Below are 27861 nucleotides of genomic sequence, written 5' to 3' on the forward strand. Positions count from 1 at the left end.
ACCCTACTACAGTTTAACCAGCTCAGCTATAGACTACACCAGCATGACTAGTATCTATGTGGACCCTACTACAGTTTAACCAGCTCAGCTATAGACTACACCAGCATGACTAGTATCTATGTGGACCCTACTACAGTTTAACCAGCTCAGCTATAGACTACACCAGCATGACTAGTATCTATGTGGACCCTACTACAGTTTAACCAGCTCAGTTATAGACTACACCAGCATGACTAGTATCTATGTGGACCCTACTACAGTTTAACCAGCTCAGCAATAGACTACACCAGCATGACTAGTATCTATGTGGACCCTACTACAGTTTAACCAGCTCAGCTGTACCAAAGAGCCAAAACCCAGGATAGAGGGGCTGAGTGAATGTGGTCTGGACTCTGTGGAGGAGGGTCATTGTGTCAGAGACACTGTAGAAGGACAGAGTACCTGCCTTGTGATCCAGGTACACTCCTACTCTGGAGGACTGAGGGCCTGATACTTTAGTCACAACATTATTGTGTCTGAAACAATAACCATCCCTACAGTACTTTAAACTCCAGGACTTGTTATTGAATCCAAATCCACTATCTCTCTCTGTTCTGCTGATGTCTTTATATGAGACTGCTGTAATAACATCACCAGTCCACTCCACCTCCCAGTAACAGCGTCCAGACAGACCCTCTCTACACAGAACCTGCCAGTAGTTGGTGAATCTGTCTGGATGGTCAGGATATGGTTGGACTTGGTCTGTATAGGTCACCTTTCTGTTCCCTTCAGACAGAGAGAGGCGTGTGTGTGCTGTGTTTGGGTCCAGTGTGAGCTGACAGGAATCTGGGAGAAGAGCAGAGACCAATGAGGGGAGTCAGAACAATAAGTTAAGTCAGATACTGTATCTACCCTGTCTTTGATTAGAGCACAGCAGAGATCAAATCAGAGAAATATGAGGAGTCAGATAGATACCCAGTCTTTGATTAGATCTACTATTGCTATATATTTCTAGAGGGATTGTTAGGAGTGTCAGTAAAAAGAGACTGTTAGTTACTTCACAATAAAGAGACTCACATTGTAACAACTGTTCTCTGGTCTTGGGCTCTGGAGGCAGTACAACATCCACTATATTCACTACAGACACACAAACACATTGACAGAGAGAGGGAATGTTATCATCAGACCATATTCCACATGTATATGACTAGTAGGGAACTTTCAATGGTCTAAAGTTGATGTTCTTATTGTTTTCAACACACCTGTAGTGGAGATCTTGGTCCATTCTCCTTTAAGGAAGTCTTCTAGTTTCTCTCTCAGTTCAGACACAGTCTTACTCACATCTCCAAAGTACTGAAGAGGACGGACAACGATGCTGGGTAAGTCTGAAGATACACTGATACTGGAGAGAGACTGATAACTCTGGAGAGAGAGAGCGAGGGACAGAGGGAGAGCGAGGGAGAGCGAGGGACAGAGGGAGAGACAGAGAGAGAGAGGGACAGAGGGAGAGAGAGACAGAGAGAGAGAGAGAGGGACAGAGAGAGAGAGGGACAGAGAGAGAGGGACAGAGAGAGAGAGGGACAGAGAGAGAGAGGGACAGAGAGAGAGAGGGAGGGACAGAGAGAGAGAGGGAGGGACAGAGAGAGAGAGGGACAGAGAGAGAGAGGGACAGAGAGAGAGAGGGACAGAGCGAGAGAGAGGGACAGAGCGAGAGAGGGGGACAGAGATGGACAAAGACGGACAGAGGCAGGGGAAAGAGAGAGACAGAGATAAAGAGACAGAGGGAAAGGGACGGACAGAGGGAGAGAGAGACGGACAGAGAGAGAGAGAGGGACGAACATAGAGAGAGAGAGGGAGGGACAGACAGAGAGAGAGGGACGAACAGAGAGAGAGGGACGGACAGAGAGAGAGGGACGGACAGAGAGAGAGGGACGGACAGAGAGAGAGGGACGGACAGAGAGAGAGGGACGGACAGAGAGAGAGGGAGGGACGGACAGACAGAGAGGGACGGACGGACAGAGAGAGAGGGACGGACAGAGAGAGAGAGGGACAGAGAGAGAGAGAGGGAGAGAGAGAGAGACAGGGACAGAGAGACAGACAGGACAACATAATGATGGAGATGAATAGTTTCACATTAAGTTAATTTCATATCACATGTAACAAGACAGTTTATTTACCTGGAGGAAATGGATGTGATCCTCTGTGTGTGAGAGCTGCTCCAGCTCAGTTCTTCTCTTCCTCAGCTCAGCTATCTCCTGCTTCAGTTGCTCCAGGAGTCCTTCAGCTTGACTCACTTGAGCCTTCTCTTGGGCTCTGATCAGCTCCTTCACCTCAGAGCTCCTTCTCTCAATGGAGCGGATCAGCTCAGTAAAGATCTGATCGCTGTCCTCCACTGCTGCCTGTGCAGAGCGCTGTTGAGAGAGAGAGAAACTGAAATATTGCATGCAGAGTTTTGCAAGACTGTATTGCAAGTACAAAGAAAAACTCCAAATAACGCATGTAGGGCAGAATTGGGCCAATACCCCCTCCTCATTCAAATAGAAAAAAGAGCCATCAAATTTTACAACCATCTAAAAACAAGTGACCCTAAAACATTCCATCACACAGCTCTACAATGTCAAGAGATGAAACCAGAGAAGAGTCCCCTCAGCCAGCTGGTTCTGAGGCTCAGTTCACCAACCCAAACCAACCCCATAGAGCCTCGGGACAGCCCTCAGAAAATCTGGCCCAACCAAATCATCACAAAACAAAAAGAAAAATATATAACCTATTGGAAAGACACCACAAAAAATCAAAGTAAACTTCAATGCTATTTGGCTCTAAACAGACAGTACATGGTGGCAGACTATCTGACCACTGTGACTGATAGAAAACTGAGGAAAACATTGACTAGGTACAGACTCAGTGAGCACCGTCTGGCTATAGAGACCGGTCGTCACAGACAAACCTGGCTGCCCAGAGAGGACAGGCTGTGCTCACTCTGCTCCAGAGGAGAGGTAGAGACAGAGGTGCATTTCCTACTACACTGTGACAAATACTCAGACCTAAGAGCATATTTCTTTCCCAAAATTATAACTCAATACAAAGAATTTGAAACTATAAAAGATGAAGAAAAAATCAAAAAAAAGCCAAAATGTGCAGTTTTGGCAGCCAAATATGTGTCCTCCTGCCACAACCTGAGGGACAGCCAGTGAAAAATGCAAAGTAATATTGATAATATTTCCCATTTAGCTTAGTTTTGTTTTGTCTTTCATACCAGGTCATATGTCTTCTCAAGTCATATTGACACTGGTCTACTACTGTTGCTTTAATTTATTGTTGTTCTGATTAATATTGTTGTTGTAGTTGTTGTTAATGGTGATCCCATGTCCACTACTACTAGTATTATTACTGTTGGTCCCACCATTTATTTATATATAAATATATATATATTTTGTATATATATACATATATATTTGATTTTTATTTTTCGATATGTATACTTTGACAATGTAAGTAATAACGAACCTACCATGTCAATAAAGTCAATTGAATTGAATTGAGAGAGAGAGAGAGAGAGAGAGAGAGAGAGAGAGAGAGAGAGAGACAGAGAGAGAGAGACAGTAGGTACAGTTGCCTCTCTGCACCTCATTGAGTCAGAACGCTGCCACCCTGCTCCCCAGGTCCACCAGGCCTTGTCCCCCCTCCTGGACAGGCAGGTACAGAACCCCTCTTGGTCCTGCTCTACTCTCCTCCCTCCTGGACAGACAGGTACAGAACACCTCTTGGTCCTGCTCTACTCTCCTCCCTCCTGGACAGACAGGTACAGAACACCTCTTGGTCCTGCTCTACTCTCCTCCCTCCTGGACAGACAGGTACAGAACACCTCTTGGTCCTGCTCTACTCTCCTCCCTCCTGGACAGACAGGTACAGAACACCTCTTGGTCCTGCTCTACTCTCCTCCCTCCTGGACAGACAGGTACAGAACACCTCTTGGTCCTGCTCTACTCTCCTCCCTCCTGGACAGACAGGTACAGAACACCTCTTGGTCCTGCTCTACTCTCCTCCCTCCTGGACAGACAGGTACGGAACACCTCTTGGTCCTGCTCTACTCTCCTCCCTCCTGGACAGACAGGTACAGAACACCTCTTGGTCCTGCTCTACTCTCCCCCCTCCTGGACAGACAGGTACAGAACACCTCTTGGTCCTGCTCTACTCTCCTCCCTCCTGGACAGACAGGTACAGAACACCTCTTGGTCCTGCTCTACTCTCCTCCCTCCTGGTACCCCCTCCAGTAGCCTGCCCCGTAGCAGAGCTAGACCCAGCCTCTGCCCCCTGAGTCCTAGTAGGCTGGACAATAGAACGAGTCCAAACGGCCAAAGAACGTTGTCTGAGCTGGAACACTAGCGAGGCCATAGCAAATGAATTGAAACGAACCTTCACAGAGCCTTTTCTGACTGGAATGATCCTTAGAATTCCATTTCCCCTAAATGGCACCAAAAAATGTCTCCCTTTTTATTTGACCACTAAAACCTGTTCTTAGGACGGAACTGGAAAATAACAACTGGTGTAGAAAGTAAACATCCTCGATGGTGCCAAGTGTGTTTATGTCTGCATTACCAGGAAGTAGGAAACAACTGCAACTTCTGACTATTTCTGGTCTACGATCGATGACATCAGAGGACGCTGCCCAACCTTTTCAGACACATGGACCATCTTAAACAGTATCATCCACAATGGGGCAAAACTAAACACAACTAATGAGCTAAATTACATCTTCAAAAACTGAACAATAATTAGGAATAAAATCTGATTAATAAAAGTAAGATCCCAAACAAATATTACATCCTATATTACAGAACTGCTTCTCTCTTTTGATGCTTATTTTGTGGTGGACGCATCAAAGTGAACCTCCTATTTGCTACTAAATTCTGGAGATACGTCGCATTTGATGGAGTCTTGTACCTTTGCCAGAAAGGGTCAAACTCCTTCAAAAGCTCCATACATTCTAGAAAGTTCCCTCTATTTGTGCTTCCACTAGATTCATCATCGTCACGGAAACAGAGTCCCTGTCTTCCTAACATTGATGTGACCACAACAATTCTCCTCAGATACTCCCTTCTCTCTGCAATATCACTAGCATGGGCAGATGTTCAAATCTGACCAATGTTCCCATGATTGATAGTTGCCTGGTAGCTTTGCCATGCCACAACACTGTCTCTGTGTGTTTGTGTTCATCTCATGTTTGACAAAGATAAACAAAGCTTTTTTCCAATTTTTGCAGCCATTACTGACAAAATAATCACATGTAATGTTTTTTGCCAAAACCTCTACATGGAAAGCAGAAAGCTGTGATCAACACTGTCACCTTTTCTACACATGACCTACTGATAACTGTTTTACAACGGCTACTGAATGAAAACAACTGAGTATGAAAAGATATGTGTCTGATGTTACGTCATCTGTCTCATTTATAGCCTGGCACAGATAGTAAAACTACATTAAATACAACGTTAACTAGATATCATCTGTGTCATTTATAGCCTGGCACAGATAGTAAAACTACATTAAATACAACGTTAACTAGATATCATCGCCACATAACTTATGTGGAATTTAAAAGACACCGTTAACGTTACCGTTAGCTAGCTAACAACGTCTGTTACACTGTAACTTACCGGCAGCCTCACATAAAAACGTATTGGTTAACAAAGCTTTGATTCTGACCAAAGTCTATAGTAGTGAAAAGTCTCTCTCTCTATTGTAACTACCACAAATTGCCATCATAGCCTATCTACATGAATGTATCCTGTCAGAGTCTTTTCCTCTCCGTTAACCGTTAGCTAGCAGTCTCGAGCCACAGCTGACGTTGACCACAATGAGCTACAAGTAGGACTGATGTCACTAGCAGTGCAGCAGTGCATGGCGCCACCTACTGTGCTGGAGTGTGTTCAATCACGGTTTACAACATTTCTAAATCCTCCTAATCTAACTCAGTACTTCAGAGAAAATAAAAAAGAGTCCTAGTAACTTCTAATAGACCCTCCCCCATCCCCCAAATCCCTTCCAACCCTCCCCAACCCCATCCAACCTCAATGACCCTACACTTCAATCTTTCCCTCTCCTAGTGCTCAGAGTCCCATCTCTTCTGCCACACATCTATCAAAATGTCTCTGGTCTTACATTTGGTCTCCTCTACCCAGTGGAACATTAATATCAATTATATCTTGTTTCAAAGCTCTTTTAGATAACTGGTCTACAATTTAATTTCCTTCCACACCTGAATGTGCTGGGACCCAGCAGAATCTCACTACTACACCCATTCTCTCAATTCTCCATAATAACATTAATACCTACAACTGTCCAACCAAAACCACTGCCTTGTCTACTAGTATATTCCCAACGGTCATCTAGAACAGTAGCAGTGGGATGCTCAACCTCACAGCCTTTCAACCCAATAAGCTAATGACAATTTATTACGCCATATATCCAAAGGCATCTCACCTGTCTCCACTAGTAAGACACATACAGATGTTGATTTAAATGCACCAATACATATCCTTAAAGCTATATACTGGATTCTGTCCAGCTTCTGAAGACAAGTCTTTGCTGCTGTTCCATAAACTATACACCTGTAACCAATTGTTGTCCTGATCAGAGCTCTATAAATATCCATCAACGATTGTCTGTCAGCAACCCATTCATAACCAGAGACCCACACAACCAACTACCACGAAAGTGATGGAATGAGAGAGAGAGAGAGACATCGTTACAACACTGTACATAGACATAATATAACGTTTCTTCTTCTTTGGAGTTTAACGGTGGTTGGCATCCAATATGTTGCATTACCGCCCCCAACTGGACAATAATATAAATCTATTTTACTTTGTGATACAAAATGGGAAAAGGGGAAATTATGATAATACTAAGTAACACCATGCCAACTAACCCTACACTCATTAAAAACCCACTACCCCATTCCACTACTTTGACCCTATCTGCTCCTGCACCATGCCAACTAACCCTACACTCATTAAAAACCCACTACCCCATTCCACTACTTTGACCCTACCTGCTCCTGCACCATGCCAACTAACCCTACACTCATTAAAAACCCACTACCCCATTCCACTACTTTGACCCTATCTGCTCCTGCACCATGACAACTAACCCTACACTCATTAAAAACCCACTACCCCATTCCACTACTTTGACCCTATCTGCTCCAGCACCATGCCAACTAACCCTACACTCATTAAAAACCCACTACCCCATTCCACTACTTTGACACTATCTGCTCCTGCACCATGCCAACGACCTGGGAGGACGGGACACCACCACTCAACACACCCTGTAACTCTTCTGAAGTCAAATCTCGTATGACCAAATACTTCTCTGGTTCTGAACTCTTCACCACACCTTCTACCTCACTTAACTCTCCCTCATTCATTTCCATTTCACCTCCAGAACTCAGTCTGGCGCACGACTCACTCTGTTTGCACTTGAATTATAACATTTGAAATGTCTCTTCTTTTAGAAAATAAATGTTGTGTAATGTTTACTGTTCATTCATGATTGTTCATTATCTATTTCATTTGCTTTGGCATAGTAAAGATATGTTTCCCAAGCCAATAAAGATCTTTGAATTGAATAGAGAGAGAGCTCCATGTTAATGTATAGGGGACATGAGTCAGTCATGGTTACTCATGGTTATGTGATGAGGTAGCCCCGCCTGCTACTTCTAAATCAGTGTCGGTCCAATAGGGAATGTCCTCTTGGTGTAACGGTCAAGATGTTGTTTTCTCCCACGGTAGACCTGGGTTCATATCCCGTCAGTTACATTAAACAGTCTATTCTCTGAAAGGGGTCCAGACAGCCTGTTCACAACAGTGGGGTCAGTGGGATTGGATAAGGACCTCTCTCCCTCTCCCTGATTGGAGGAGAGAAGTGAAATGGTGTGTCTCCTCTGGTCAACAATACTCACCTTGAGAGACTCCACATCCTGTTGGAGCTCCTTCAGCTCCTTCTCTCTCTCCTGGAATCTCTGCTGGACCTTCTGCTGACTCATCCCCAGCTGCCTCTGTGGAGAATCACTCTTCAATGAACTATCAAGCTTTATTAGTCCAGTAGATCAATAGTATAGTAATGTGACATAGGACCCATAGAGAGGAAGGTCTACAATCCTGAGGAAGTCCCTTTACAATATGATATTATGTTGCTATGTGAATGATTATAGTTTTTATGGTGGGCCTACATGTATCAAGGGGTTGAGACTGAACTTTGGACTCATAAAAGGCCATTCAGAATGATAATAGTGTTTGACTTTAGAAAATGGTGATACATTTGGAGAATCTGGGTTAACATATCTATATAGTCAAGGTTTGTGTTCATATTTGTGGATCCATTTCATTTGAATGATCTCATATTCAAACAGATTTAGTTCCTACTGTATCTTTAATTCTTTGTTTATCAGACAGTCACCAACAAGTTGTTCTGGTCTTACCTGTTTCTCAGTCCTCTCTGCTGCAGCTGACACTGTATCATGGCCTTTATGTTCATCCATCACACACTGATAACAGATACACTGCTGATCGGTACGACAGTAAACCTCCAGCAGTTTGTCATGATGAGAGCAGATCTTCTCCTGTAGTTGTGCAGTGGCTTTGACCAGCTTGTGCTTCTTCAAAGCAGGAAATTCATAGTGAGATTGGAGGTGAGTCTCACAGTAAGAGGCCAGACACGCCAGACAGGACATGAGGGCTTTCTGCTTTCTGGCTCCAGGGCAGACATCACACACCACATCTCCAGGTCCAGCATAGCACAGAGCAGGAGTAAGAGCAGCCTGGAGTCCTGTCTTCTTCAGTTTCTCCACCAGCTCATCCAACATGTTATTTTTCATCAGAGTTGGCCTTGGTGTGAAGGTATGTCTGCACTGAGGACAGCTATAGACCCCTTTCAGAACATCCTGATCCCAGCAGCCCTCAATACAGCTCCTACAGTAACTGTGTCCACAGGGAATAGCCACTGGCTCCTTCAGTAGATCCAGACAGACAGAACAGCAGAACTGGTCCTGGTCCAGCAGAACTCCCTGTTGAGCCATTTGGACGGTTGTTCACTCTCTCACAGACAGACGACACAGAGACTCAGATCAGTTTCGTTTCCTCAGAAGAGAGTTTGTGAAGGGGAGGGACTTCCTGGTTCTGCCAGAGGGCTGGGGTTAGAAGGAGGGAAGGAGTGAGCGAGAGAGGGAGGGGTTAGAGGAAGGGAGGGAGAGAGAGAGGGAGGGGTTAGAGGAAGGGAGGGAGAGAGAGAAAACTGCAGGCAAAGTTGAGGAGACAAATATTTTAGTTCCCAGGTTAGGACCCTTAATATGGAATAAATTAAATAGAGTGGTTAGAATATATAAAGGGTAACAGTTTCTATGAAGTACATATCTATAATGCTTTTAATGAATGTTGTAATGTCTTAAACTGATATGCTGTGATACTAACTATAAGCGTCCATAATAACTCATACGTGGTTGTAAAACTGTACAATGTGTTCTAGATAATTAGCTACAATGGGGGGAGGGGGACTTGAAATGGATACAATGTACTGTAGGTGAAATGAATACTGGATGTATAGACTGATCATTGAGAATGATGTAACACTTTACATTACAGTGTGTTTATTGGTGTGTAATTGGTTCTGTTAGTACAGTGGTGTAACAGGTACTGTGATGCCTCATTCTTCCACTGTACCAGCAGCAGTAACCGTAACCAGTAATAAGGCTACTGTCATGGAAAGCGGTACAGCAAATATAAAGTAAGGATTTATACATGTCATCTACGATATACTGTATGTAATGATATGTCTTCTAGATGGTGTTCTATACTGTATGTAATGATATGTCTTCTAGATGGTGTTCTATACTGTATGTAATGATATGTCTTCTAGATGGTGTTCTATACTGTATGTAATGATATGTCTCTGTCTTCTAGATGGTGTTCTATACTGTATGTAATGATATGTCTCTGTCTTCTAGATGGTGTTCTATACTGTATGTAATGATATGTCTTCTAGATGGTGTTCTATACTGTATGTAATGATATGTCTTCTAGATGGTGTTCTATACTGTATGTAATGATATGTCTTCTAGATGGTGTTCTATACTGTATGTAATGATATGTCTTCTAGATGGTGTTCTATACTGTATGTAATGATGTCTTCTAGATGGTGTTCTATACTGTATGTAATGATATGTCTCTGTCTTCTAGATGGTGTTCTATACTGTATGTAATGATATGTCTCTGTCTTCTAGATGGTGTTCTATACTGTATGTAATGATATGTCTCTGTCTTCTAGATGGTGTTCTATACTGTATGTAATGATATGTCTCTGTCTTCTAGATGGTGTTCTATACTGTATGTAATGATATGTCTTCTAGATGGTGTTCTATACTGTATGTAATGATATGTCTCTGTCTTCTAGATGGTGTTCTATACTGTATGTAATGATATGTCTCTGTCTTCTAGATGGTGTTCTATACTGTATGTAATGATGTCTTCTAGATGGTGTTCTATACTGTATGTAATGATATGTCTCTGTCTTCTAGATGGTGTTCTATACTGTATGTAATGATATGTCTTCTAGATGGTGTTCTATACTGTATGTAATGATATGTCTTCTAGATGGTGTTCTATACTGTATGTAATGATATGTCTCTGTCTTCTAGATGGTGTTCTATATTGTATGTAATGATATGTCTCTGTCTTCTAGATGGTGTTCTATACTGTATGTAATGATATGTCTTCTAGATGGTGTTCTATACTGTATGTAATGATGTCTATGTCTTTTAGATGGTATTCTATACTGTATGTAATGATATGTCTTCTAGATGGTGTTCTATACTGTATGTAATGATATGTCTTCTAGATGGTGTTCTATACTGTATGTAACGATATGTCTTCTAGATGGTGTTCTATACTGTATGTAATGATATGTCTTCTAGGTGGTGTTCTATACTGTATGTAATGATATGTCTTTCTAGATGGTGTTCTATACTGTATGTAATGATATGTCTCTGTCTTCTAGATGGTGTTCTATACTGTATGTACTGATATGTCTTCTAGATGGTGTTCTATACTGTATGTAATGATGTCTATGTCTTTTAGATGGTATTCTATACTGTATGTAATGATATGTCTTCTAGATGGTGTTCTATACTGTATGTAATGATATGTCTTCTAGATGGTGTTCTATACTGTATGTAACGATATGTCTTCTAGATGGTGTTCTATACTGTATGTAATGATATGTCTTCTAGGTGGTGTTCTATACTGTATGTAATGATATGTCTTTCTAGATGGTGTTCTATACTGTATGTAATGATATGTCTCTGTCTTCTAGATGGTGTTCTATACTGTATGTAATGATATGGCTCTGTCTTCTAGATGGTGTTCTATACTGTATGTAATGATATGTCTTCTAGATGGTATTCTATACTGTATGTAATGATGTCTTCTAGATGGTGTTCTGTACTGTATGTAATGATATGTCTCTGTCTTCTAGATGGTGTTCTATACTGTATGTAATGATATGTCTTCTAGATGGTGTTCTATACTGTATGTAATGATATGTCTCTGTCTTCTAGATGGTGTTCTATACTGTATGTAATGATATGTCTTCTAGATGGTGTTCTATACTGTATGTAACGATATGTCTTTCTAGATGGTGTTCTATACTGTATGTAATGATATGTCTCTGTCTTCTAGATGGTGTTCTATACTGTATGTAATGATATGGCTCTGTCTTCTAGATGGTGTTCTATACTGTATGTAATGATGTCTTCTAGATGGTGTTCTATACTGTATGTAATGATATGTCTTCTAGATGGTGTTCTATACTGTATGTAATGATATGTCTTCTAGATGGTGTTCTATACTGTATGTAATGATATGTCTTCTAGATGGTGTTCTATACTGTATGTAATGATATGTCTTCTACGTGGTGTTCTATACTGTATGTAATGATGTGTCTCTGTCTTCTAGATGGTGTTCTATACTGTATGTAATGATATGTCTTCTAGATGGTGTTCTATACTGTATGTAATGATATGTCTCTGTCTTCTAGATGGTGTTCTATATTGTATGTAATGATATGTCTCTGTCTTCTAGATGGTGTTCTATACTGTATGTAATGATATGTCTTCTAGATGGTGTTCTATACTGTATGTAATGATGTCTATGTCTTTTAGATGGTATTCTATACTGTATGTAATGATATGTCTTCTAGATGGTGTTCTATACTGTATGTAATGATATGTCTTCTAGATGGTGTTCTATACTGTATGTAACGATATGTCTTCTAGATGGTGTTCTATACTGTATGTAATGATATGTCTTTCTAGATGGTGTTCTATACTGTATGTAATGATATGTCTCTGTCTTCTAGATGGTGTTCTATACTATATGTAATGATATGTCTCTGTCTTCTAGATGGTGTTCTATACTGTATGTAATGATATGTCTTCTAGATGGTGTTCTATACTGTATGTAATGATATGTCTCTGTCTTCTAGATGGTGTTCTATACTGTATGTAATGATATGTCTTCTAGATGGTGTTCTATACTGTATGTAACGATATGTCTTCTAGATGGTGTTCTATACTGTATGTAATGATATGTCTTCTAGGTGGTGTTCTATACTGTATGTAATGATATGTCTTTCTAGATGGTGTTCTATACTGTATGTAATGATATGTCTCTGTCTTCTAGATGGTGTTCTATACTGTATGTACTGATATGTCTTCTAGATGGTGTTCTATACTGTATGTAATGATGTCTATGTCTTTTAGATGGTATTCTATACTGTATGTAATGATATGTCTTCTAGATGGTGTTCTATACTGTATGTAATGATATGTCTTCTAGATGGTGTTCTATACTGTATGTAACGATATGTCTTCTAGATGGTGTTCTATACTGTATGTAATGATATGTCTTCTAGGTGGTGTTCTATACTGTATGTAATGATATGTCTTTCTAGATGGTGTTCTATACTGTATGTAATGATATGTCTCTGTCTTCTAGATGGTGTTCTATACTGTATGTAATGATATGGCTCTGTCTTCTAGATGGTGTTCTATACTGTATGTAATGATATGTCTTCTAGATGGTATTCTATACTGTATGTAATGATGTCTTCTAGATGGTGTTCTGTACTGTATGTAATGATATGTCTCTGTCTTCTAGATGGTGTTCTATACTGTATGTAATGGTATGTCTTCTAGATGGTGTTCTATACTGTATGTAATGATATGTCTCTGTCTTCTAGATGGTGTTCTATACTGTATGTAATGATATGTCTTCTAGATGGTGTTCTATACTGTATGTAACGATATGTCTTCTAGATGGTGTTCTATACTGTATGTAATGATATGTCTTCTAGGTGGTGTTCTATACTGTATGTAATGATATGTCTTTCTAGATGGTGTTCTATACTGTATGTAATGATATGTCTCTGTCTTCTAGATGGTGTTCTATACTGTATGTAATGATATGGCTCTGTCTTCTAGATGGTGTTCTATACTGTATGTAATGATGTCTTCTAGATGGTGTTCTATACTGTATGTAATGATATGTCTTCTAGATGGTGTTCTATACTGTATGTAATGATATGTCTTCTAGATGGTGTTCTATACTGTATGTAATGATATGTCTTCTAGATGGTGTTCTATACTGTATGTAATGATATGTCTTCTACGTGGTGTTCTATACTGTATGTAATGATGTGTCTCTGTCTTCTAGATGGTGTTCTATACTGTATGTAATGATATGTCTCTGTCTTCTAGATGGTGTTCTATACTGTATGTAATGATATGTCTTCTAGATGGTGTTCTATACTGTATGTAATGATATGTCTTCTAGATGGTGTTCTATACTGTATGTAATGATAAGTCTTCTAGATGGTGTTCTATACTGTATGTAATGATATGTCTTCTAGGTGGTGTTCTATACTGTATGTAATGATATGTCTCTGTCTTCTAGATGGTGTTCTATACTGTATGTAATGATATGTCTCTGTCTTCTAGATGGTGTTCTATACAGTATGTAATGATATGTCTTCTAGATGGTGTTCTGTACAGTATGTAATGATATGTCTCTGTCTTCTAGATGGTGTTCTATACTGTATGTAATGATATTTCTTCTAGATGGTGTTCTATACTGTATGTAATGATATGTCTCTGTCTTCTAGATGGTGTTCTATACTGTATGTAATGATATGTCTTCTAGATGGTGTTCTATACTGTATGTAATGATATGTCTTCTAGATGGTGTTCTATACTGTATGTAATGATATGTCTTCTAGATGGTGTTCTATACTGTATGTAATGATATGTCTCTGTCTTCTAGATGGTGTTCTATACTGTATGTAATGATATGTCTTCTAGATGGTGTTCTATACTGTATGTAATGATATGTCTTCTAGATGGTGTTCTATACTGTATGTAACGATATGTCTTCTAGATGGTGTTCTATACTGTATGTAATGATATGTCTTTCTAGATGGTGTTCTATACTGTATGTAATGATATGTCTCTGTCTTCTAGATGGTGTTCTATACTGTATGTAATGATATGTCTCTGTCTTCTAGATGGTGTTCTATACTGTATGTAATGATATGTCTTCTAGATGGTGTTCTATACTGTATGTAATGATATGTCTCTGTCTTCTAGATGGTGTTCTATACTGTATGTAATGATATGTCTTCTAGATGGTGTTCTATACTGTATGTAACGATATGTCTTCTAGATGGTGTTCTATACTGTATGTAATGATATGTCTTCTAGGTGGTGTTCTATACTGTATGTAATGATATGTCTTTCTAGATGGTGTTCTATACTGTATGTAATGATATGTCTCTGTCTTCTAGATGGTGTTCTATACTGTATGTACTGATATGTCTTCTAGATGGTGTTCTATACTGTATGTAATGATGTCTATGTCTTTTAGATGGTATTCTATACTGTATGTAATGATATGTCTTCTAGATGGTGTTCTATACTGTATGTAATGATATGTCTTCTAGATGGTGTTCTATACTGTATGTAACGATATGTCTTCTAGATGGTGTTCTATACTGTATGTAATGATATGTCTTCTAGGTGGTGTTCTATACTGTATGTAATGATATGTCTTTCTAGATGGTGTTCTATACTGTATGTAATGATATGTCTCTGTCTTCTAGATGGTGTTCTATACTGTATGTAATGATATGGCTCTGTCTTCTAGATGGTGTTCTATACTGTATGTAATGATATGTCTTCTAGATGGTATTCTATACTGTATGTAATGATGTCTTCTAGATGGTGTTCTGTACTGTATGTAATGATATGTCTCTGTCTTCTAGATGGTGTTCTATACTGTATGTAATGATATGTCTTCTAGATGGTGTTCTATACTGTATGTAATGATATGTCTCTGTCTTCTAGATGGTGTTCTATACTGTATGTAATGATATGTCTTCTAGATGGTGTTCTATACTGTATGTAACGATATGTCTTCTAGATGGTGTTCTATACTGTATGTAATGATATGTCTTCTAGGTGGTGTTCTATACTGTATGTAATGATATGTCTTTCTAGATGGTGTTCTATACTGTATGTAATGATATGTCTCTGTCTTCTAGATGGTGTTCTATACTGTATGTAATGATATGGCTCTGTCTTCTAGATGGTGTTCTATACTGTATGTAATGATGTCTTCTAGATGGTGTTCTATACTGTATGTAATGATATGTCTTCTAGATGGTGTTCTATACTGTATGTAATGATATGTCTTCTAGATGGTGTTCTATACTGTATGTAATGATATGTCTTCTAGATGGTGTTCTATACTGTATGTAATGATATGTCTTCTACGTGGTGTTCTATACTGTATGTAATGATGTGTCTCTGTCTTCTAGATGGTGTTCTATACTGTATGTAATGATATGTCTCTGTCTTCTAGATGGTGTTCTATACTGTATGTAATGATATGTCTTCTAGATGGTGTTCTATACTGTATGTAATGATATGTCTTCTAGGTGGTGTTCTATACTGTATGTAATGATATGTCTCTGTCTTCTAGATGGTGTTCTATACTGTATGTAATGATATGTCTCTGTCTTCTAGATGGTGTTCTATACAGTATGTAATGATATGTCTTCTAGATGGTGTTCTGTACAGTATGTAATGATATGTCTCTGTCTTCTAGATGGTGTTCTATACTGTATGTAATGATATGTCTTCTAGATGGTGTTCTATACTGTATGTAATGATATGTCTCTGTCTTCTAGATGGTGTTCTATACTGTATGTAATGATATGTCTTCTAGATGGTGTTCTATACTGTATGTAATGATATGTCTTCTAGATGGTGTTCTATACTGTATGTAATGATATGTCTTCTAGATGGTGTTCTATACTGTATGTAATGATATGTCTTCTAGATGGTGTTCTATACTGTATGTAATGATATGTCTCTGTCTTCTAGATGGTGTTCTATACTGTATGTAATGATATGTCTTCTAGATGGTGTTCTATACTGTATGTAATGATATGTCTTCTAGATGGTGTTCTATACTGTATGTAATGATGTCTTCTAGATGGTGTTCTATACTGTATGTAATGATATGTCTTCTAGGTGGTGTTCTATACTGTATGTAATGATATGTCTCTGTCTTCTAGATGGTGTTCTATACTGTATGTAATGATATGTCTCTGTCTTCTAGATGGTGTTCTATACTGTATGTAATGATATGTCTTCTAGATGGTGTTCTGTACAGTATGTAATGATATGTCTCTGTCTTCTAGATGGTGTTCTATACTGTATGTAATGATATGTCTTCTAGATGGTGTTCTATACTGTATGTAATGATGTCTTCTAGATGGTGTTCTATACTGTATGTAATGATATGTCTCTGTCTTCTAGATGGTGTTCTATACTGTATGTAATGATATGTCTTCTAGATGGTGTTCTATGCTGTATGTAATGATATGTCTTCTAGATGGTGTTCTATACTGTATGTAATGATATGTCTTCTAGATGGTGTTCTATACTGTATGTAATGATATGTCTTCTAGATGGTGTTCTATACTGTATGTAATGATATGTCTCCTAGATGGTGTTCTATGCTGTATGTAATGATATGTCTTCTAGATGGTGTTCTATACTGTATGTAATGATATGTCTTCTAGATGGTGTTCTATGCTGTATGTAATGATATGTCTTCTAGATGGTGTTCTATACTGTATGTAATGATATGTCTTCTAGATGGTGTTCTATACTGTATGTAATGATGTCTCAAACCTCACCCTGAGCGGGTGAGGTTTGAGGAGGGAGGGGATGAGGGTTGAGGAGGGAGGGGGTAAGGTTTGATGGGGGAGGGGGGGAGGAGGGAGCGGGTGAGGGTTGAGGAGGGAGGTGGGGTTGAAGGATGGAGGGGGTGAGGTTTGAGGAGGGAGGGGGTGAGGATTGAGGAGGGAGGGGGTGAGGGTTGAGGAGGGTGAAGGTTGAGGAGGAAGGTGAGGTTTAAGGAGGGAAGGGGGTGAGGGTTGAGGAGGGAGGGGATGAGGTGTATGGAGCAGCCCAGACAGCACAGGACTGGACCATCTCAGGGCTTTCTGCGCCTAAAACCCAAACAACATCATATTAGTTCCGCTGTCTTTAGAAATATATTAATGTAGAAAATGTTCAGCAGACACGTTTCAAGGTATCGCAGACAATAAAACCTGTAGTAGAAATGAGTCTTACCTCTGATATCCACGGTGCTGGTAGCCTGGACCCTGGATCCATCCAGCCCTCATCTGGAACACACAATGTGGAAGCTTCTAGAATGGTTATGATGACAGCCTGGTACGAGATGGGATTGCGCGGTCTTGAAAACTCCCTTTGGTCAGTCAAGGGCGACAATGACCATACGAGATCTGATCTGGGACCAGACTAAAAACAATACAATAGCCAGTGTAGTGAGTGAAACCCCGTCTCTTACCCTGGTCTCCACGTCTGTCCAGTGTCCCTCCGTACGGTCGTCCCCCTGGGCAGGGCTGCCCTCTGATGACCTTCTCTTACCCTGGTCTCCACGTCTGTCCAGTGTCCCTCCGTACGGTCGTCCCCCTGGGCCGGGCTGCCCTCTGATGACCTTCTCTTACCCTGGTCTCCACGTCTGTCCAGTGTCCCTCCGTATGGTCGTCCCCCTGGGCCGGGCTGCCCTCTGATGACCTTCTCTTACCCTGGTCTCCACGTCTGTCCAGTGTCCCTCCGTACGGTTGTCCCCCTGGGCAGGGCTGCCCTCTGACCTTCTCTTACGGCTGAATGGAGGAACACACAGAGAGTGGTTGACGAGGACTACGTCAGACTGTAAGGAATCACTGATCACCGTATCGTTGTGGATCTAACTACTCATCACTATGTGATCATGATTAGCAATTCCGCGCCTCCTCGCTGTATACCATACAGTAACCAATAGGACCAGTAGGAAACTATACCATACAGTAACCAATAGGAAACTATACCATACAGTAACCAGTAGGACCAGTAGGAAACTATACCATACAGTAACCAGTAGGACCAGGAGGAAACTATACCATACAGTAACCAGGAGGACCAGGAGGAAACTATACCATACAGTAACCAGTAGGACCAGGAGGAAACTATACCATACAGTAACCAGTAGGACCAGCAGGAAACTATACCATACAGTAACCAATAGGACCAGTAGGAAACTATACCATACAGTAACCAGTAGGAAACTATACCATACAGTAACCAATAGGACCAGTAGGAAACTATACCATACAGTAACCAGGAGGAAACTATACCATACAGTAACCAGTAGGACCAGCAGGAAACTATACCATACAGTAACCAATAGGACCAGTAGGAAACTATACCATACAGTAACCAATAGGACCAGGAGGAAACTATACCATACAGTAACCAGGAGGAAACTATACCATACAGTAACCAGGAGGAAACTATACCATACAGTAACCAGGAGGAAACTATACCATACAGTAACCAGGAGGAAACTATACCATACAGTAACCAGGAGGAAACTATACCATACAGTAACCAATAGGACCAGCAGGAAACTATACCATACAGTAACCAATAGGACCAGTAGGAAACTATACCATACAGTAACCAATAGGACCAGGAGGAAACTATACCATACATTAACCAGTGTGACCAGGAGATAACTATACCATACAGTAACCAGGAGGAAACTATACCATACAGTAACCAATAGGACCAGGAGGAAACTATACCATACAGTAACCAGTAGGAAAATATACCATACAGTAACCAGGAGGAAACTATACCATACAGTAACCAATAGGACCAGGAGGAAACTATACCATACAGTAACCAGTAGGACCAGGAGGAAACTATACCATACAGTAACCAGTAGGAAACTATACCATACAGTAACCAGTGTGACCAGGAGATAACTATACCATACAGTAACCAGTAGGAAACTATACCATACAGTAACCAGTAGGACCAATAGGAAACTATACCATACAGTAGCCAATAGGACCAGTAGGAAACTATACCATACAGTAACCAGTAGGACAAGGAGGAAACTATACCATACAATAACCAGTAGGACCAGGAGATAATTATACCATACAGTAACCAGGAGGAAACTATACCATACAGTAACCAGTAGGACCAGGAGGAAACTATACCATACAATAACCAGTAGGACCAGGAGATAATTATACCATACAGTAACCAGGAGGAAACTATACCATACAGTAACCAGTAGGAAACTATACCATACAGTAACCAGTAGGAAACTATATCATACAGTAACCAGTAGGAAACTATACCATACAGTAACCAGGAGGAAACTATATCATACAGTAACCAGTAGGACCAGGAGGAAACTATACCATACAGTAACCAGTAGGACCAGGAGGAAACTATACCATACAGTAGCCAGTAGGAAACTATACCATACAGTAACCAATAGGAAACTATACCATACAGTAACCAGTAGGAAACTATACCATAAGGTAACCAGTAGGAAATTATACCATACAGTAACCAGGAGGAAACTATATCATACAGTAACCAGTAGGAAACTATACCATACAGTAACCAGTAGGAAACTATACCATACAGTAACCAGTAGGAAACTATACCATACAGTAACCAGTAGGAAACTATACCATACAGTAACCAGTAGGAAACTATACCATACAGTAACCAGTAGGAAATTATACCATACAGTAACCAGGAGGAAACTATATCATACAGTAACCAGTAGGAAACTATACCATACAGTAACCAGTAGGAAACTATACCATACAGTAACCAGTAGGAAACTATACCATACAGTAACCAGTAGGAAATTATACCATACAGTAACCAGTAGGACCAGGAGATAACTATACCATACAGTAACCAGTAGGAAACTATATCACACAGTAACCAGTAGGACCAGGAGATAACTATACCATACAGTAACCAGTAGGAAATTATACCATACAGTAGCCAGTAGGACCAGGAGATAACTATACCATACAGTAACCAGTAGGAAACTATATCATACAGTAACCAATAGGACCAGTAGGAAACTATACCATACAGTAACCAATAGGAAACTATACCATACAGTAACCAATAGGAAACTATACCATACAGTAACCAATAGGAAACTATACCATACAGTAGCCAATAGGACCAGGAGGAAACTATATCATACAGTAACCAGTAGGACCAGTAGGAAACTATACCATACAGTAACCAAAAGGACCAGGAGGAAACTATACCATACAATAACCAGTAGGACCAGGAGATAACTATACCATACAGTAACCAGTAGGACCAGGAGATAATTATACCATACAGTAACCAATAGGACCAGGAGATAATTATACCATGCAGTAACCAATAGGACCAGGAGGAAACTATACCATACAATAACCAATAGGACCAGGAGGAAACTATACCATACAGTAACCAATAGGACCAGGAGGAAACTATACCATACAGTAACCAGTAGGACCAGGAGGAAACTATACCATACAGTAACCAGGAGGAAACTATACCATACAGTAACCAGTAGGACCAGGAGGAAACTATACCATACAGTAACCAATAGGACCAGGAGGAAACTATACCATACAGTAACCAGGAGGAAACTATACCATACAGTAACCAATAGGACCAGGGGGAAACTATACCATACAGTAACCAGTAGGACCAGGAGATAACTATAACATACAGTAACCAATAGGACCAGGAGGAAACTATACCATACAGTAACCAATAGGACCAGGAGGAAACTATACCATACAGTAACCAATAGGACCAGGAGATAACCATACCATACAGTAGCCAGTAGGACCAGGAGATAATTATACCATACAATAACCAGTAGGACCAGGAGATAACTATACCATACAGTAACCAGGAGGAAACTATACCATACAGTAACCAGTAGGACCAGGAGGAAACTATACCATACAGTAACCAATAGGACCAGGAGGAAACTATACCATACAGTAACCAGTAGGACCAGGAGATAACTATACCATACAGTAACCAGTACGACCAGGAGATAACTATACCATACAGTAACCAGTAGGACCAGGAGATAACTATACCATACAGTAACCAGTAGGACCAGGAGATAACTATACCATACAGTAGCCGGTAGGACCAGGTGATAATTATACCATACAGTAGCCAATAGGACAAGGAGATAACTATACCATACAGTAACCAGGAGGAAACTATACCATACAGTAACCAATAGGACCAGGAGATAACTATACCATACAGTATGGACCAGTAGTACCAGGAGATAACTATACCATACAGTAACCAGTAGGACCAGGAGATAACTATACCATACAGTAGCCAGTAGGACCAGGATATAATTATACCATACAAGAACCAGTAGGACCAGGAGATAACTATACCATACAGTAACCAGTAGGATCAGGAGATAATTATACCATACAGTAACCAGTAGGACCAGGAGATAACTATACCACACAGTAGCCAATAGGACCAGGAGATAACTATACCATACAGTAGCCAGTAGGAAACTATACCATACAGTAGCCAGTAGGAACCTATACCATACAGTAACCAGGAGGAAACTATACCATACAGTAACCAATAGGACCAGGAGATAACTATACCATACAGTAACCAGTAGGACCAGGAGATAACTATACCATACAGTAGCCAGTAGGACCAGGAGATAATTATACCATACAATAACCAGTAGGACCAGGAGATAACTATACCATACAGTAACCAGTAGGACCAGGAGATAATTATACCATACAATAACCAGTAGGACCAGGAGATAACTATACCATACAGTAGCCAGTAGGACCAGGAGATAATTATACCACACAGTAGCCAATAGGACCAGGAGATAACTATACCATACAGTATGGACCAGTAGGACCAGGAGATAACTATACCATACAGTAACCAGTAGGACCAGGACCGCTGTGATGCCTCTTGCACTGAGATGCAGTGCCTTAGACCGCTGTGATGCCTCTTGCACTGAGATGCAGTGCCTTAGACCGCTGTGATGCCTCTTGCACTGAGATGCAGTGCCTTAGACCACTGTGATGCCTCTTGCACTGAGATGCAGTGCCTTAGACCGCTGTGATGCCTCTTGCACTGAGATGCAGTGCCTTAGACCGCTGTGATGCCTCTTGCACTGAGATGCAGTGCCTTAGACCGCTGTGATGCCTCTTGCACTGAGATGCAGTGCCTTAGACCGCTGTGATGCCTCTTGCACTGAGATGCAGTGCCTTAGACCGCTGTGATGCCTCTTGCACTGAGATGCAGTGCCTTAGACCGCTGTGATGCCTCTTGCACTGAGATGCAGTGCCTTAGACCGCTGTGATGCCTCTTGCACTGAGATGCAGTGCCTTAGACCGCTGTGATGCCTCTTGCACTGAGATGCAGTGCCTTAGACCGCTGTGATGCCTCTTGCACTGAGATGCAGTGCCTTAGACCGCTGTGATGCCTCTTGCACTGAGATGCAGTGCCTTAGACCGCTGTGATGCCTCTTGCACTGAGATGCAGTGCCTTAGACCGCTGTGATGCCTCTTGCACTGAGATGCAGTGCCTTAGACCGCTGTGATGCCTCTTGCACTGAGATGCAGTGCCTTAGACCGCTGTGATGCCTCTTGCACTGAGATGCAGTGCCTTAGACCGCTGTGATGCCTCTTGCACTGAGATGCAGTGCCTTAGACCGCTGTGATGCCTCTTGCACTGAGATGCAGTGCCTTAGACCGCTGTGATGCCTCTTGCACTGAGATGCAGTGCCTTAGACCGCTGTGATGCCTCTTGCACTGAGATGCAGTGCCTTAGACCGCTTTGATGCCTCTTGCACTGAGATGCAGTGCCTTAGACCACTGTGATGCCTCTTGCACTGAGATGCAGTGCCTTAGACCGCTGTGATGCCTCTTGCACTGAGATGCAGTGCCTTAGACCGCTGTGAAGCCTCTTGCACTGAGATGCAGTGCCTTAGACCGCTGTGATGCCTCTTGCACTGAGATGCAGTGCCTTAGACCGCTGTGATGCCTCTTGCATTGAGATGCAGTGCCTTAGACCGCTGTGATGCCTCTTGCACTGAGATGCAGTGCCTTAGACCACTGTGATGCCTCTTGCACTGAGATGCAGTGCCTTATACCACTGTGATGCCTCTTGCACTGAGATGCAGTGCCTTAGACCGCTGTGAAGCCTCTTGCACTGAGATGCAGTGCCTTAGACCGCTGTGATGCCTCTTGCACTGAGATGCAGTGTCTTAGACCGCTGTGACGCCTCTTGCACTGAGATGCAGTGCCTTAGACCGCTGTGATGCCTCTTGCACTGAGATGCAGTGCCTTAGACCGCTGTGATGCCTCTTGCACTGAGATGCAGTGCCTTAGACCACTGTGATGCCTCTTGCACTGAGATGCAGTGCCTTAGACCACTGTGATGCCTCTTGCACTGAGATGCAGTGCCTTAGACCACTGTGATGCCTCTTGCACTGAGATGCAGTGCCTTAGACCACTGTGATGCCTCTTGCACTGAGATGCAGTGCCTTAGACCGCTGCGCCACTCGGGAGCCCATAATGACATACTGGCTTTACTCAAAGGGTTAGTAACAGGCTGATTGGTCGGCTATTTGAGCCAGTAAAGGGGGCTTTACAATCCTTAGGTAGGGGAATGACTTTTGCTTCCCTCCTGGCCTAATGCCACACACTTTCAATTAGCTTCAATTGAAGATATGGCAAATAGGAGTGGCAATATCGTCCGCTATTATCCTCAGTAATTTTCCATCCAAGTTGTCAGACCCCGGTGGCTTGTCATTGTTTATAAACAACAATAATTTTCTCACCTCTTCCACACTCACTTTACAGAATTCAAATGACAAACACTTGCCTTTCATAATTAGGTCAGTTATACTTGGATGTGTAGGGTCAGCGTTTGTTGCTGGCATGTCATGCCTAAGTTTGCTGATCTTGTCAATTAAAAAATGATTAAAGTAGTTGGCAATGTCAGTGGGTTTTGTAATGAATGAGCCGTCTGATTCAATGAACAATGGAGCAGAGTTTGCATTTTTAGCCCAACATGTCATTGAAGGTGCTCCAACCCCTTTTTACTCTCATTCTGTATGTCATTTATCTTTGTGTCATAGTGTAGTTTCTTTGTTTTGTATTCAGTTTAGTCACATGATTTCTCAATGTGCAGTATGTTTGCCAATCGGTTGTAACAGCATACAGATAGATACCAGCAGACTGTTGAATGCTCCCACGGTTTTATTGAGTGCAGCCAAAGTTTAGACCCTTTGTGTCTATAAAACGGTGAGCACATTCAGCAGTGAGTAGTGTCCATCTTTCTTTCAAGAGAGGCTATTCAATCAAACACAGCTAGTCTATTAGAGTATCTAGTCTCTGCGTATAGGCTGCGTGGCTGTGTGGTTCTGTGGCTGTGTGGTTCTTTGGCTGCGTGGCTGTGTATCAACGACTGGTAATCTGTGATCAGAGACTAGATACTATCACAGATTACCAGTCGTTGATATACTTGGCAATAGAATAGTATCTAGTCTCTGATCACAGATTACCAGTCGTTGATATACTTGGCAATAGAATAGTATCTAGTCTCTGATCACAGATTACCAGTCGTTGATATACTTGGCAATAGAATAGTATCTAGTCTCTGATCTCAGATTACCAGTCGTTGATATACTTGGCAATAGAATAGTATCTAGTCTCTGATCACAGATTACCAGTCGTAGATATACTTGGCAATATAATAGTATCTAGTCTCTGATCACAGATTACCAGTCGTTGATATACTTGGCAATATAATAGTATCTAGTCTCTGATCACAGATTACCAGTCGTTGATATACTTGGCAATAGAATAGTATCTAGTCTCCGATCACAGATTACCAGTCGTTGAAATACTTGGCAATAGAATAGTATCTAGTCTCTGATCACAGATTACCAGTCGTTGATATACTTGGCAATAGAATAGTATCTAGTCTCTGATCACAGATTACCAGTCGTTGATATACTTGGCAATAGAATAGTATCTAGTCTCTGATTACAGATTACCAGTCGTTGATATACTTGGCAATATAATAGTATCTAGTCTCTGATCACAGATTACCAGTCGTAGATATACTTGGCAATAGAATAGTATCTAGTCTGTGATCACAGATTACCAGTCGTTGATATACTTGGCAATAGAATAGTATCTAGTCTCTGATCACAGATTACCAGTCGTTGATATACTTGGCAATAGAATAGTATCTAGTCTCTGATCACAGATTACCAGTCGTTGATATACTTGGCAATATAAAAACAATGTCTCCTGTTTCTTCTTACCGTTCTTGCTGTGAATGAGGTCATCAACGAGGGACTTGGCAACATCCTCAAACAATTCCATCTGGGACGTCTTGATGCCGAACGCCTTCTAGAAGGACTACTGTGTCTGTCAAAGCAAAGGGCTTGTTAGAGATTTGGGCAATGTTATTAATTGTCTTTCGTTTGATCCAGCAACTTGTTTAGCTTCATTGACAAACATGGAAAAAATAACGTATCCTCACATTCACACGTAAAGCAGTTACACCAATATCTTCCTTTTGTGATTACAAATGTTTTATCTCTCGCAGGAGCAGAGGAAATGGCTTTCACACATACAAGTCACACAGAGGTTTCACAGACACATACAAATCAAATCAAATGTATTTATATAGCCCGTCGTACATCAGCTGATATCTCAAAGTGCTGTACAGAAACCCAGCCTAAAACCCCAAACAGCAAGCATTGCAGGTGTAGAAGCACGGTGGCTAGGAAAAACTCCCTAGAAAGGCCAGAACCTAGGAAGAAACCTAGCGAGGAACCAGGCTATGAGGGGTGGCCAGTCCTCCTTAAACTCCCCATTCCTGTTGGCTTTGAGTCCGTCAGGAGCGTGGAGCTGGATGGGCGTGTTGCTGATCACCTCAATACCGTAATTCCTCATCTTCCCAGAGGCTTTACACGGCACTACACCTGGACAATACCAACACAATTAAAACATTAAATATAGTTCCAATGTGATGAGCCTCGATCAGTGAGTTGTCCTACAGGAGAGGCCTGACAGGTCGTATTCGTTTGCGATAACTGGTATTTGCAAATCATTAAATAATACATCATTTTCATTGCAATCGCAACATTTATACTCACTTAGGTCGTATCATTGTGAATTGTTACCGTTTGATTTTCTCAACCCAGTCTCCTTGTTTACTTCTCCACTTGTTTCAAACTCGCTCCGCTCAGCCGCCTCGCGGACGAATTCAACTAATCAGCGTAGACGGAACACCCGGAAGTCCCACCCTACTATTTCCGGTGTACAAAACTTCCATAATCCATTTCCAACATGCCGCCTGCCGGGCAGAAGATGTAACACAGAGACGTTACAAAACACTGGACTTTCACTTACATAAAGCACTTCTCACGTGTGGTGTGTGTGCATGAAAATAACAATTCAACGAAGAAGAAGGAGCGCTATCCTATTGCACTGGTAATGTATTTTCATGTCATTTGATGAACACGCATTACATAGTCGGACTGGTTGTCCGGCCGTAGCGTTAGTCGTTTGTTGTTGTGCAACCATTAAATCAAATAAAAAGTTTATTGGTCGTGTTACGTGTGCACACAGTTTGGCAGATGGTAAACCGGGTGCAGCGAAATGTATACGCAACTAGCTCCTAACAATGCAGTACAATGTCAAATAGGTACACAAATAATCAATAAAAACAACTAATAATGATGCATTTACACAAGAGATATTAGGAATGATATGTCCAGTAGTAGATATATTAGAGGGAGCTAAGAATCCAATATATAAATACATGTGCGGTGTGTACGTGGGACGTGCTACCTGTCCCAGACCTGCTGTTTTCAACTCTAGGGACCGCAGGAGCGGTAGAGATACTCTGAATGATCGGCTATGAAAAGCCAACTGACATTTACTCCTGAGGTGCTGACCTGTTGCACCCTCGACAACTACTGTGATTATTATTATTTGACCATGCTGGTCATTTATGAACATTTGAACATCTTGGCCATGTTGTTATAATCTCCACGCACAGCCAGAAGAGGACTGGCCACCCCTCATAGCCTGGTTCCTCTCTAGGTTTCTTCCTAGGTTTTGGCCTTTCTAGGGAGTTCTAGCCACCGTGCTTCTACACCTGCATTGCTTGCTGTTTGGGGTTTTAGGCTGGGTTTCTGTACAGCACTTTGAGATATCAGCTGATGTAAGAAGAGCTATATAAATTGATTTGATTTGTATAAGCAGTGTAACTAAAATGCAATTCAGTAGTAGAACTATTAGAATGAGCTATGTCGAGAATACAGTATA

General features: G+C 41.2%; 2 protein-coding genes and 1 long non-coding RNA gene across 4 annotated transcripts in view; 1 reads left to right on the top strand and 2 right to left on the bottom strand.

Moving 5' to 3' along the window:
- Positions 1–242: 242 nt before the first annotated feature.
- On the bottom strand, positions 243–9757 carry LOC120035728 (tripartite motif-containing protein 16-like). Its single transcript, XM_038982295.1, has 6 exons — positions 8465–9757; positions 7946–8041; positions 2157–2390; positions 1242–1401; positions 1057–1116; positions 243–825 (listed from the first exon to the last, which is right to left on the bottom strand). Exons 1-6 carry the CDS (start codon positions 9059–9061, stop codon positions 317–319), a joined length of 1656 nt encoding a protein of 551 aa, XP_038838223.1. The 5' UTR covers positions 9062–9757; the 3' UTR covers positions 243–316.
- A 7756-nt stretch (positions 9758–17513) lies between these two features.
- On the bottom strand, positions 17514–26248 carry LOC120035734. Its single transcript, XR_005474268.1, has 4 exons — positions 25845–26248; positions 17973–18291; positions 17735–17870; positions 17514–17610 (listed from the first exon to the last, which is right to left on the bottom strand). It is a non-coding gene; the product is annotated as an uncharacterized LOC120035734 (long non-coding RNA).
- A 618-nt stretch (positions 26249–26866) lies between these two features.
- The window catches only part of LOC120035710 (DNA damage-binding protein 2-like), a 32049-nt gene continuing 31054 nt past the window's right edge, over positions 26867–27861 (top strand). The window contains exon 1 of one of the 2 annotated variants that reach the window (XM_038982274.1): positions 26867–27021. The gene's annotated coding sequence lies outside the window, so the exon portion shown is untranslated. The remainder of the gene's footprint in view (positions 27022–27861) is intronic. The other variant, XM_038982275.1, reaches the window with a different exon arrangement.

This window comes from Salvelinus namaycush, unplaced genomic scaffold (genome assembly GCF_016432855.1).
Source record: "Salvelinus namaycush isolate Seneca unplaced genomic scaffold, SaNama_1.0 Scaffold11, whole genome shotgun sequence".
In the NCBI taxonomy this organism is placed as follows: domain Eukaryota; kingdom Metazoa; phylum Chordata; class Actinopteri; order Salmoniformes; family Salmonidae; genus Salvelinus; species Salvelinus namaycush.